The sequence below is a fragment of the Galeopterus variegatus genome, unplaced genomic scaffold (assembly GCF_000696425.1).
Source record: "Galeopterus variegatus unplaced genomic scaffold, G_variegatus-3.0.2 Scaffold3208, whole genome shotgun sequence".
NCBI lineage: Eukaryota > Metazoa > Chordata > Mammalia > Dermoptera > Cynocephalidae > Galeopterus > Galeopterus variegatus.
The window spans coordinates 204,487-218,611 of record NW_007729319.1 but is presented as its reverse complement, the minus strand read 5'-3'; the positions used below and the strand labels follow the sequence as shown (position 1 = coordinate 218,611).

Genomic DNA, 14,125 nt, shown 5'->3' with positions numbered 1-14,125 from the left:
GGGGGATTCTGCAATCTGAATTCCAGTTAAGATTTTCTGCACTCTGTGTCTAACAGATAACACTAATGAGGCTTAAAATGAAACATTTAAGCGTAGGGTCTCAGGGCTCACCACAGGGAATGAAGGAAAGTATCCCGCTGCTAGTGGAAGACCCTAAGACATATGATGAAAAAATGAGAGGCAGGATGAGAAAGAGGTGAAAAACGGGGCTGAGCCTCAGGACGGGAAGGAAATAGCGGAAAGGAGAGGTGCCTCTCTTCGTTGAGGCAGGGAATCAAACAGAGAACGCCAGCACCGTGAGCACGGTGATCGCACTCCCGGGGCCGCGTGGCTTTCCCGCGCGCCCGCTTTGGGGGCGGGGAAGAACCCGGATGGAACCTTCCTTCCAGCCCGGACCTCCCCCCACGGGCTTTGAATCGCAGCGCGGGGCGGAGTTGCCCTCCCTTCTGTACCCTGATTGGTTTGTCTCCGCAGGCTCCTCCTCGCGATTGGACGTTCCCAGTGCCAGTTACAGAGCGACGCTAGTCTCGCAGATCGTTGCAAGAAGAAGACGGCGTCGACGTCTGACTACACTCGCGGCGTCTTACCTTTCGGTCATACGCTCTTGAGCCGGCGGTCGGAACCTGTCCCAGGCTTGTGGGTTGCGGGCCTTGGAGGAGGCGTCTCGAGAACTGTCCGGGCGCGCTCAGGCGTTCCTCTCGTCATCCCATTCAGCGCCATGTCCTGGATGTTCAAGAGGTGAAGGGAGCGGAGGGGGTGGGGCTCTTGTGCTAACGGCCTGGCGGCGTCCGCAAATGAACCTGACCTTCCCCGCCTTCCTCCCGCGTTCCCAGTGCGATTTGTGCAGCTTGTATTCGTTCTGCTTGTCTCTCATGTGGCCGCGGGAGAAATAAATGCATTGTCTTGAAAGGCGAGGAGAGGCTCCTCGGGCTGGTCTCGTGCCAGGGCTTTGGGAAATCTCTGTCACGGACTGTGGGGGGCCTGGGGCTCAAAGCTTTCCGTCCCGTTCTTTATTAAGCAAAACATCCATTAGATGCGTACTGTGCGCTAGGCTTTGTGGTGGAATAGGGGGTTGAGTAAGACAGCTCTTGTCCCCGAGTAGCTCACAGTTTATGTGCATGCACGGAGGTGCAAAAATATTTGCACAGGATCTAAAAAGAGGTATGCGCGACCTGCGAGGAAAACGCAGGGCAAATAGCGAGTGTTTGTCCTTAGGAGAATAAAAACTTCCTGGAAGCCTCCAAAAGACTTACCCTCACTTTTCATTGTCCAAATTGGTTTTCATGCCCATTCCTGAGACAGTTATCCGTAAAGGGATTGGAGTTATGCTTAAACCAACAAGGGGGCGGGCTAGGAGTGGCTTGAGGTCAGCTTCCCATGATGGCATGGTTTGGATACCTAATAAGTGTTCTGTTCGGAGGGTATTAAAGTAGTGGATGTTGGCTGTATTACCTGGAAAGTTATAAACAGCTTTATCTGTAAAATAGTTCTATTTTTGCAAGTCTCTTCTAGCTCAATCCCCATTGAAATTTTGGCATGTAATTTTAGTTATAGACATTAACATACATTTCAATTTAAATAGATTTTCATTAGGAAAGAGACTTTTCAATCTTTACTAGGTTTTTCATTTTCATTACCCGTGAGGGTAGAAAAGCCAATATTGAACAGGTAGCATTCTTCCTGAAAGCCTTCCCCACTCACTCCGATTCCTGCTTTATCCAGAGTAACTGTTAATCTGTTTATGGTGATTCCCACATAGGATTTCATTTGCTGAAATAAAGCTTGAGAAAACTATTGGCCTATAAATACTGGTAAGGTCTTTGATAAATACTTGGTTAAATATTGCATTGTTGTCCCTTGTCTTTTTTTTTTTAAATAGAGATCCTGTTTGGAAGTACTTGCAGACGGTTCAGTATGGAGTTCATGGAAATTTTCCACGCCTCTCTTATCCAACTTTCTTTCCACGTTTTGAATTCCAAGATATTATCCCTCCAGACGACTTCCTAACTAGTGATGAAGAGCTAGATTCAGTTTTATTTGGAACTTTGAGAGGTCATGTGGTTGGATTACGCTATTACACTGGAGTAGTGAGTATAACAGTAGATATTAAGTTAAATTGTGATATATGTCTGGTATTAACCTAGAAAATAAGAGAATTAGAAGGTGATATGTGTAATTAATATTTATTTTAAATAATTGAAATTTACGTAGGCAAGAGATAAATAAATGCCTGAGTAGTTTTGGCTAATATTCTTTTACATTTTTAACATGCTTGCAATAAAAAGCACTTTTGCCTGCAGTGTCATCCGATCCCTACAATAACTGAGATAGGCCATGTATTATCTCTTTTCTATAGCTGAGGAACTGAAGCTCTGGAAGGTTAAAAAATTTGCCCAAAATGTACAGATACTATGGATAGATTTGGGAAATGACTTCTAAGTCTAGAATTTTCTTCTCTTCTGCCCCTCAGCACATTTCTGCACTTTAATATTTTTAATTTAGGAAGATCAGCCTCCTACTAGGTAAAAGAATTGTATTAGAGGTATAATAGACATCTCTATTATTTTAGGTTCTCTTATTTTTAGGTTCCTCCCCCCATTTTTTGGTAATAAGATTGTCTCCCACCTTTTCTTTCTTGTCTATCATTCTGTATCTCTATTTTCTGCGTTGTGTGTGAGAAAGAGAGAAATAAACAGATTGAGAGTATATATAAATTCCTGTGGTTGGTTGTTGCCTTGTTATGGTCATCTAACATGTCTCTGTGTTGTTTGGATATATACCTCACATTTTATTTATTATGAAAAGTTTCAAACATGCATGAAAATAGAACAGTGTCATGAACTTTCATATACTCATGATCCAGATTCAAGTTAACAAGTTTCCACATTTGCTTTATCCCTTTTCTTTCTTTTGTCCTTTTGTACTAAAGCAGATCTTATTGTTTTACATTCATGTAATTCAGTATGTATCTCTAGAAAAATTTCTTACATGTCATTTTCATACTTAACAAAATTAATAACAATTCCTTATTGCATCTAATAACTAATCTATAATTGGATTTTCTTGGTTATTTTAAACATGTCTTTATAGTTTTTGTTTTTTGAATCAGAATCAAAATAAGGCTCATTCAGTATCTTTGGTTGTTACAGGTCATAATACTACCCCCTCCCTGCCCGAAACCCACTCCTTGCCTTGTTTCATGTTTCATGTTATTGATTTGTTGCAAAAACCAGGTCTGTTTTATGGACTCTTCTAGATTTGTTAGTTGTACCATTCCCCCGTACTTTTTTTTTTTTTTATGTTGAAACTTGTCAAGTCATTTTTTTGGTTGTCTGAAGCATGTTCTGCAGGAGGTTCCTTGGGAAACATTTCCATGTTCTGAGTTTGTCTAGTTTTTAATTCTCCCATGTTTTCTTTACATTGGAGTTTCTCACATTGTTTTGCTTGCCTGGAATGTGTTGTCTAAGAGATTCCTTAGGAAGGAACAATATTTCCTAAGTTCTTTTATGTTCATAATTGTGATGTTTTATACTTAAAGGTTAGTTTGGCTGAATATAAAATCCTTGGACCGTATCCTCCATATCTTAATATTGCATAAAATGTTGTTGATGAGAATTCTGATGTTGATGTGATTTTCTCTCCCACTTAAGTGAATTGGAATTTATTTTGCCAGGATAACTAAAGATATTTTTCCTTATCTTGAAAGTCTGGCAGTTTCATTAGTGTATTGTCTTAGTGGTGACTGTTCTGTAAATTCATTTTCTTTTATTTTAGAAAATTTTCTGGGGCCGGCCCGTGGCTCACTCGGGAGAGTGCGGTGCTGATAACACCAAGGCCCTGGGTTCGGATCCCATATAGGGATGGCCGGTTCGCTCACTGGCTGAGCGTGGTGCTGACAACACCAAGTCAAGGGTTAAGATCCCCTTACTGGTCATCTTTTTTTAAAAAAAAAAAAAAAAAGAAAATTTTCTGTAATTATAGTTTTACATGTTTGCTTTTTTCCAAAGCTTGTTTTTCTTTTTCAGGGACTTCATTTTTTCCATTGCTATATTAGATCTCCTCTGCTTTTATGTCTATTACTTCCTCTGAAATTCTTTTTATCGTAATTTTTCACTTTTCTATTCTTCATCATTTATTTCCCTTGCCATATTTTTCACAAGGTCTGTTCACTCTTGTGTTCTTTCTACTCTAGTCTTTAATTTTGAAATGTTTTTTCTTTTTTTCCTAAATCTTTCTTGAAATCAGTTCTTATTTCATTTCTATCTGTTCTTTAGCCCTTATATCCATTTTGACTTTCCTATTTTAGATTTGTGCTGTTTTTTCAAAGCTTACATTGTTTTCAAAATTATTTAATTCCACTGTGAAATATTAGGTTATGGTTTTTATTGAACTTGGAACAATCACTATTTGTTCATCTTAGAATAATCTCTGTGACACTGGTAAACTAAAAGAAATGTGTGCTGATTAAAAGTAATTTTCACAGTATTTTTATTTTTCAAAATATATATTACTCGTTTTATAAATAATACGTGTTTATTATTTTAAAGTTGCTAAAAAGCACTAAGTCTTCGTAAAGTCTACCATCCAGAGCCATAACTTATTTATTTTGTATCTTCTACACTTATTTCCGTGAACATATGCATGTAAATTGAAATAATATTATGCCTATTCTGATCACTTTTCTTTTCCTCTTAGCAAAATATTAGGAATATGTTTTCATGTCAATACAAGTCTGTATTCTACTTTTAATTTCCTTATTGATGGACATTTTGGAGTTGATTGGTATTACAAAAAAATATTATAATAAAAATTGAGGTATTATCATTGCATACTTCTCTCATTTTAACTATTTTCAACTTCATTGAGATTTGGTTTACTTATGCTAAAATGCACATATTTTAATTGTACAGTTCCTGGAGTTTTGAGAAAGGTGTATAGCTGATAATCACCACCCCAATCAAGATATAGATCACCCTGAAGATATTCATCACCCTGAAAGTTCTCTTGTATACTGTTGCGGTCGTTTTTCCCTGCTCTTGCCTTGTTCAACCACCAGTCTGATTTCTATCACTGTAGATTAGTTTTGTATGTTCTAGAACTTTACATACATTGAATCATACAGTGTGTACTAATTTAAGTCTGGCTTCTTTCACTCAGCATGATTCAGGTACTTTTGGTGTCAGTTTTGGTTATTTATATTTTTAAAGAAAAGCATCCATTGTATTTAGATTTTCAGATTTATTCCCATAGAATACAATCTATGTACATAGTAATCACTTATACTTAAAAATATTTTATTTGTGGTTAGGGATATATTCCTGTTTTCATTAAATGTGTTATGTATTTGTGTCTATTATTTTTTATTGATTGATCTTGATAGAGATTTATCTGTTCCATTTATTTTCAAGTAATATCTCGGATTTTATTTTATTTTTTTTTCCTTCTTGTCTTTTTTACTGACCGGTAACGGGATCACAACCCTCGGTGTCGCGCCTGTACCGGGGACCGGCAATGGGATCGCAACCCTCGGTGTTGCGCCCGCACCGTGCTCAGCCAGTGCGCGGGAACCGGTCTCCACATGGGATCCGAACCCTCGGCGGGAGCGCCGCCACGCTCTGAAGCGGCGCACTTCTCCATTGCGCCACCGGGCCAGCCCAGTATCTCAGATTTTTAAAAATTTTCTTAATTCAGTAATTTCTCTTTTATATTCTGTTATTCTCGTTTCCTTAGGTTCATTTTTTGTTTGTTTTTAGATTCATGATTGGAGCACTTCATTTTAATCATATTCAATAATAAATTCTTTTAATGCTTCAAATGTTCTATTAAGTATTGTTTTGGTTATATCTCCTAAGTGTTGTTATATAGTATTTGCATTGCTCATTTTTAACTATTTGGTGTTTTTTTTTTAAGTGTTATATAGTATTTGAATTGCTCATTTTTAACTATTTGGTGGGGTTTTTTTTGGTGTTTTAAGAAAAAAACACCAAAGCTTATGGTGAAATTTTTTATTTCTTGACCCATCAGAGACTTTATTTTATAAAAGGTAGTTTGTTTCTTTTTCTACTGTAAAATACTGTTATGGTTAGTTTTAATTCTGTCTTTGTTATTGTCTTCATCTTTTTGTTTTTCTTAATGTGTCCTCCTTTTGTCTTGCTGCTTGGACCATGTTTTCTTTATTATAGTTGTCAGTATTTTGGTCCATATGTATTCTATTTAAAGTTATTCTAGTAATTAGCTGTTATTTGTAGTAAATGACAATTACCTAATTTTTTTTTAGTTGACAAATCAGTTTTATGACAGATACGGGATTTTATTTTATTTTATTTTATTTTATTTTATTTTTTTTTCCTTGTTGTCTTTTTTCGTGACCGGCAATGGATCGCAACCCTCAGTGTTGCGCCCATACCGGACCGGGACCGGTTGGCCCTCGGTGTTGCTCCCGCACCTCGCTCAGCCAGTGAACGGCCGGTCTGTATGTGGGATCCGAACCCTCGGCGGGAGTGCCACCGCGCTTCCCAAGCGGCGCACTGTAGCAGTGCGCCACCGGGCCGGCCCTAATTTTAATTAATGATACTTTATTACAGTAAATGACCATTATCTAATTATATTATTTGAGATGAAATTCTCAAAAAAGTTAGTTTTTTGCCATGCTTTGTTTGGCCATATATTTTCTAGGATTTGCATAATCTAGATTAAAGATGATCATGCTGTATGCAGTGGCAGAGGAGAGGTGGGCTGGGAGAGAACAGAGATATGCCTCACAGAATATTTCCATAGGGCTAGAGGGGATATCTGTGTGATACTATGGTTGGTTCAGGCTGTAGTCTCAAGTCAGTAGACAGATACTGGAAGAGGTTTGAATCAGCTTTCCTGTATCTTTTCAGCAAATTTTAAAGATTGAGATATTTCACATATCATAAAATTCACCATTTTTAAAGTGTACAGTTGGGTGGTTTTTAGAATATTTATAAGGTTGTGCAACCATCCACAGTGTCTAGTTCAAGAACATTTTCATCACTACTAAAAGAAACTCCATACCCATTTGTAGTCACTTCCCTTTACCCCTTTCCCTAAGTCCCTGGAAACCACTATTCTATTTTCTGTTTGTATGGATTTGCCTGCTCTAGACATTTAATATAAATGGAATCATAAAATATGTGGCCTGTGGGTCTGGCCTCCAGTATTGCCTTCTATTGTGTTATAGGTGTTTCCTAGTGTACCATTTTAATTCCCTTTTTTTTACTATATATTTTGAATTGTTTTCTTAGTGGTTGCCTTAGGGATTACAATTAGCATCTTCATTTATAAGAATCTAGTTTGTTTTAGTGCCAATTTAATTTCAATAGTATATAAAAACTACTTCTAGATAGCTCCATCCTGCTCCCCTCCTTTGTGCTGTTCCCATGTAAATTACATCTTTATATGTATTGTGTGCTCATCAGAGATTTATAACTTGTTTTATGTACTTTTAAATCAGAAAAAAATTACAAAAAATACATTTATACTGCCATTTATATTTACCTATGTAATATTTACCTTTACCTGTGCTCTTAATTTCTTCATGTGAATTTAAGTTACTGTCCAGCGTCCTTTGATTTCAGCCTGAAAACCTTCTTTTAGTATTTCATATAGGTCAGGTCTGCTACTGATGGATTCTCTCAGATATTTTTTCTCTGGGAATATCTTAATTTCTCCTTCATTTTTGGAGAGTAGTTTTGCCAGATATAGAATTCTTGGTTGAATTTTTTTCTTTCGAGCACCTTGCCTTTTGGCCTCTATGGTTTCTGATGAGAAATCAGCTGTTAATCTTATTGAGGATAAATTGCTTCTCTTGTTACTTTCAAGATTCATTCTTTTAACAGTTTGATTATGATGTATCTGGGTGTGGGTCTCTTTTGAGTTTATTTTACTTGGAGTTTGTTGAGCTGCTTATATGTGCAGGTTAATGTTTTTCATCAAATTTGGGAAGTTCTTGGCCTTTATTTCTTCGAATATTTTTTCTCCTCCTTTCTCTCTTCTCCTTCTGGTACTCTCATTATGTGTGTGTTGGTGTGCTTCATGTTACAGATCTCTGAGGCTCTGTTTATGTTTTTCTATTTTTTTTCTGTTCCTCAGATTTTGTATTCTCAATTGACTTATCTTCAGTTTTGCTGATTTTTTTCCTTCTGTGTACTCAAATCTGTGGTTGAGCCTCTCTGGTGAATTTTTCACTTCAATTACTGTAGTTTTTGACTCCAGAATTTCTATTTGGTAAGCCATTATACTCATGTCTTTAGTCATGAATTCTTGTGTATAAAGAAATGGTTTGCTTTAGGCCTTTGAACATATTTAAAATAGTTGGCTTAAATTATTTTTCTAGTATGTGAGTATCTGTGCTTCCTTAGGGACAGTTGATAGTTGCTTTCTATAAACCATACTTTCTAGTTGCTTTGCATGGCCTATGCTTTTTTCTTGAAAAATGAACATTTTGAATAATGTGGCAACTCTGGGAATCAGATTTTCCTCTCTTCCCTGGGTCGTTGTTGCTGATTTTGGTAATTGGTGTTTTTTAGTGACTTTTCTGAATTAGTTCTATTCAGTTTATTCTTTATTGTATATGGTCACGGAAGCTTGTACTTGGTTAGATTAGTGGTCAGCTAATGATTGTACCAGAACCAGTAACTCTTGCAGTCTTTGCTGTATGTGTTGCGGCACTCCTTCATTACTATAAGGCAGTTGATAACTGCCTTAGCCTTTACTTCCTGCTTGTTAAATGTCTCAAGTTCAGCCAGAGTTGAGAGCTTAGGGCCCTCTCAGGTCTTTACTGAGAATGTGCACAGTTGTTGTCATGCGTACAGCTCTATGCTTGCATATGGCCTTCTAGATTTCCAGAAATAAGTTGGAGCTTTTCAAAGCCTTATGGACATCTTATTCCCCAGCTTTTTCTTTTAAGCCTTTTTGTTATTCTGTTGTTTGCTCCAACTATTATTTGTCACCTTAGGCAACCATGAAGTTACACTTGTCTGTAAAATTGTTTTTGACCAATATCTGTGCAAGGGATAAGGTTTTTTGTTTTTTTTTTGTTTTTTAAATTTAATAAGTACATTCTAAGATGTTGTTGTGGGTGGGCAGGTAGGGGGGGAGGGAGGATTGGCCCACGGCTGGCACCTTTGCTAGCCTGGTTGCGGGGTGAAGGCCCATGGCCTGCTGTTGTCTTCAGGGCCCCCTGAGGGGTGGGGGAGCTTCTGCTCGCTAGCTGTCTGTCTCTGGCCTGGTTGTGATTGGTGATTAGTGACGAGGTTTTTTGTAACAAGTGAGCAAACAGATCAAATACAGCCAGCTTTGCAAGTGAGGCCTTCTAGGGAACCATTGGACAAGTCACATAATGACAGTTCTTTGGGAATCAATCTTTGAGAGACTTGAGACTCCATTCTTCTCCCTCTGGCGACTCCCAGGCTACACTGAAAATCCCAGCATGCTGTTGTTTTTAAATGGTATCCTGTAGCTGGAGAGCTGGGGATGTGACTAGGGCATTGATATCCAGCTGTTTTTCTTGAATGAACACTCCCCGATTTTTGTAAGCCTTTGGTTAGTTTCCAGGGTTCTGAAAAAGTTGATTCTGACTATCTTTGCCAGTTTTTTTGTTGCTTTTATGGAGGAGAGAATTTTTGGATGTCCTTCCTCTGCCATTTTTGATGGTACACCCTCACACAGTTTTTAATCAAGTAGAATCAGAGAATGGCATGAGTTGAAGGCTGGGTATATTTTTCTTATTCCAGTTCCATTGTGACTTATAAATGCCTTTTTTTTTTTCTCCTTTTAGGTTCGGGAGAATTCAGGTTCAGGAACCAGTCTGCGCGAGTTCAAAATCTAGCTCTGTTACTTATTAGCTTTGTGACTTTGGGCAAGTTTCTTAACTTTTTTGTGCTTTAGTTTCTTTATCTGTAAAATGGGGATAATAATAGTACCTACTGCTAAGGGTTATGAGGATTTAAAAAAGTCAGCCCATGCAATGTATTTAGAACAATCCTTGGCACATTGTGAGCACTCAATAAACGTTTGTTATTTTTCAGAAGGTATGAGGTTAAAAAGTTTAGATAGTGTGAATCTGCTAGTTTAGATTTGATTGTATCTTTTAGATATCAAGGATTTAACTTCCCAATGAATATAAATAAATATAAATTAGAATAGAAATTAGAAAAGTAGTATGAAAGAATCATTATAAGATATATTCTGTAGTATTTCTATAGTTTAAGTCCAAGAAAATATATTTTTCTTATATGCATTGTGTAGGGGCAGCATTAAAAAATGAATAGAAATCCCGACTAAAGTATGATAAAGTAAAGCTATTATATTTATTGTGTATAATATAACATTATCTATTCATTCTTTTTTTTTAGGTTAATAATAATGAAATGGTTGCGTTACAACGAGAGCCTGATAACCCCTATGATAAGAATGCAATTAGAGTAAACAATGTGAATGGAAATCAGGTTGGCCATTTAAAGAAAGATCTGGCAGCTGCTTTGGCCTATATCATGGACAACAAATTGGCACAAATTGAAGGGTAATGTACATTCAGAGTTTAGCTTTAATAATTGTGAGTTGTAGTCATCTTTGAATGTGTTAGTGTTTCTTGTTAGAGCCTATACAAGTATGTTGACAGCTTTCATCACTATACCTTAGTATGTGTTTAATTATCCTCTCATCTCCCTTCACTACCCCAGCTATCAAACAGCTATCATGTCATTTTCCTATTGAATTATTACCATGGAGGAAAATAGACTTTGGTTCAAATAAAAGGAAATACACTCCATCTTTCCAGGCCTTTTGGTACATTGGTTTAGGAGTTTAGAAATGTGTGATTAAATCAAAGGCTGTAAATAGTAGCCTGTGATGAGATGTGGGTGAGTTTCATTTTGCCATCGTGGTGTTTTAGAAATGTGTTCATTTATTTTCTAGTAGTCAAATATCTAGGTACTTTATATTTTATATGTATCATTTTTTTTTCTTACATATTAAACTTATTTACTAAGATTTTTCTCTTGATAAGTGGAAGATTTGACAATACTGGACCCTCATTTCCATATGGTATCAGCTAACTGGAACTAAGTAGTTGTTCCTTTAGCTAGGGTATACACTCTTCCAGTTCTACCACCACTTTTTTTTTTTTAAACTCTCAGTCTCCTCTTGGTTATCTTTTCTTAGCATTTGTGTTTGTGATCTCAGTTGAAGTATTTGGGATGTTTAGGATATGCATATCCTAATCCTAGGTGAGTCTGAAAGATAAAATAAATACTAAGTAATGCCTTTGTTCTCTTCTTTTTCAATTGATCAGGTTTTTCAGGTATTGAGAAATTAGAAATAGTTCTTACAAATCATTACCCATCCTCCCAGTAGAAGGAGTTGCCACTCTCAGTAGTTCTGTTAGTCAAAGCTCTACCCTCTTCAATTAAACTTACTGTTTTACTTATCTTACAGTCTTGTTACAGGCTGTCCTTGTATTTTAAAACTGCTTTATCCCATCTTCTCAGAATCTTCTGGCATTCTCTTCGTAAAACCTACCCTTTTCTTCTGATTGTTGCTGATTCCATTCCCTGTCCTTTTTCTTTTTTTCCAAGTTTGCCCAACTAGTTTCTTTCTATTTTACTTCCATTCAAAATTTGAATGGCACACTTAGAACATTTAGTAGATTCTTAATGGGGTTAAAAAATAACGCTTCTAATTTTGATTTTTTCCCCTCTCCTAAATAGGGTAGTTCCTTTTGGTGCAAACAATGCTTTTACCATGCCTCTGCACATGACTTTTTGGGGAAAAGAAGAAAATAGAAAAGCAGTTTTAGATCAGTTGAAGAAACATGGATTTAAATTGGGTCCTGCACCAAAAAGTAAGTTCAGGGTTTAACTTAATAATATTTTAGTATTTTAAGATGCACAGCTTGTAAAACATTTATTCTGTCGTTGAGTTTGGTTGGCCAACCTAATTTGTGCTGAAGGCTCGAAGTGACAACTTTTTCCTGGAGTTTTTTTGAGGAAATTTCTGATTTTCTCCTTTCATCTTTATTTTGAAATAACTGCAGATTCACATATTCACATACAGAAAACTATACAAGGAGGTCCTACATACTCTCTCCTAATTTCCCCCAGTGGTAATATCTGGAAATCCCTGATTTTAAACATTTCTTTATGATAAATTTTAGACAAAAAGAATCTCACCTAATAAAGAATGAAAAAGGATTGTTTTGCAAGAGTTTGTTCAGATTAATGTGGAATTATTTTAATATTATGTTTTTTGAATAATTTGTAATTCAGCTTTAAAAAAATCTTTATATTATGGAATTTTGTTTTAAAAATTTTAATATGTTTTAGGGCCAGCCCGTGACTCACTTGGGAGAGTGTGGTGCTGATAACACCAAAGCTACGGGTTTGGATCCCTATATAGGAATGGCTGGTTAGCTCACTTGGGAGAGCATGGTGCTGACAATACCAAGTCAAGGGTTAAGATCCCCTTACCGGTCGTCTTTCTTTTTTTTTTTTAAATTTAATAAGTTTTAAAAGATACTTATTTTTTTTTTTCCTTTTTTTTTTTTTACTGACCGGTAACGGGATCGCAACCCTCGGTGTTGCACCCTTGGTATTGCGCCCACACCGCGCTCAGCCAGTGAGTGGGAACCGGTCTCCACATGGGATCTGAACCCTTGGCGGGAGCGCCGCCGCGCTCCCAAGCGGCGCACTCTCCAGTGCACCACCGGGCCGGCCCCTTAAAAGATACTTATTAAAAGAAAAACCTGTTGGTGATATTTTCCTTTTTATTTTGTGAATTATAGCTTTAGGATTCAGTTTGGAAAGTGGTTGGGGCTCGGAAAGAGCTGGGCCAAGCTATAGTATGCCAGTTCATGCTGCAGTACAAATGACAACCGAACAGGTGTGCTTCTCTTTTATTTTGTAATCTAAAAATGAATTTTAAATGTTGAATGTTCATGTTTAAAAGAGTAGGATAAATATGAATGTGCTGATATTAGTGATCTTCAGATATATTCTTAAGTTATGGTGAAACATGTAAATAAATAGAGTGTATATATTTGCAAACATTTATGTAAAAGCAGTGATAAGGAATACATAAACATTCATACATACATAAAAATACACACAACTACATAGGCATAGGATATTTTTCTATCTGAAATTTTTTAAATGTCCAAGTAGTAATTAAAAATAACATTGAAGCTTGAAACTTCTCCTTTCAGTAGGGTTGCAAATGCAGTGCTAAAACATTAACTCCAAATGTTTGGCATTCCTGTAGTTCTTCGTCTAATTTGTAGTCTAGGATACTATTATGAGGAGTTTGAAGAAATGTATATAATATAAACTAATGGTGGTCAATTTAAAAATAACATTAAAACTTTTTTGATGTCTCTACCACCACTGTTAGCCCATTTATCTACTAATTGTAGTTATATTTTCTCTGCTTATTGTTAGAAGGTCCTGAACCTATGTCTGGTAGGCAAACCACAGGTTACCTCTCCATTTTTAGAGCTGGCCTGATTTCTTCTGGGCTGCTTTTATGTATTTGTGTGTTAATTTGCAAGATTAGCTATAACACATATATGTTGCTATAAAATTGGACTAGATCAGTTTAAATAGCCAATTAAATTAGCATAATAATGAAATCATCCTAATATTTTGTAGCACATTGCTAGTTCCTTATCTCAGTAATAATAAATGAAATGTCATTGACATGAAAAAGAGTTAGATGCCCTGGTGTGACTGCTGAAATAGTTTTAATACAATTAATAGAATCATAGCATTTCAGTGACAGAAGAACTTAGACAATCTAAGTTTAGTTCATCCCTTTCATTTTACAGGAATAAAATACAGGCCCATAAATGTTAAGTGTCTTGTCCATACTTATATATTGCTTATTTGTGACAGAATTGTGACTGAAACCCAGGACATATAACTCTCTTTTCTGTATTCTTTCAAATGTAATAGTTACCTCTTACACCTAAAACACTTGTTCATACCACCTTCAGCGAGCAGTGTAGTATTTCAAAGAGTTAATTTGTTTTATGTGTCTTTTGGCATTTAACTCTTTTAGTTAATTAAATGATCTGAACTCTCTGAACTAAGTGCAATTATTATTTTAA

General features: G+C 36.4%; 1 protein-coding gene across 4 annotated transcripts in view; it reads left to right on the top strand.

The window, feature by feature from the left end:
• The first annotated feature begins 516 nt into the window (after window positions 1–516).
• HLTF (helicase-like transcription factor) overlaps window positions 517–14,125 on the top strand; it is a 49,723-nt gene continuing 36,114 nt past the window's right edge. For 2 of the 4 annotated variants that reach the window (XM_008584290.1, XM_008584292.1), the window contains exons 1-5: window positions 517–738; window positions 1,880–2,087; window positions 10,380–10,546; window positions 11,733–11,866; window positions 12,806–12,903. In XM_008584290.1, the coding sequence (XP_008582512.1) occupies window positions 719–738; window positions 1,880–2,087; window positions 10,380–10,546; window positions 11,733–11,866; window positions 12,806–12,903 (627 nt within the window). In that variant the 5' untranslated portion in view covers window positions 517–718. The remainder of the gene's footprint in view (window positions 739–1,879; window positions 2,088–10,379; window positions 10,547–11,732; window positions 11,867–12,805; window positions 12,904–14,125) is intronic. The other 2 variants (XM_008584291.1, XM_008584289.1) reach the window with 2 other exon arrangements.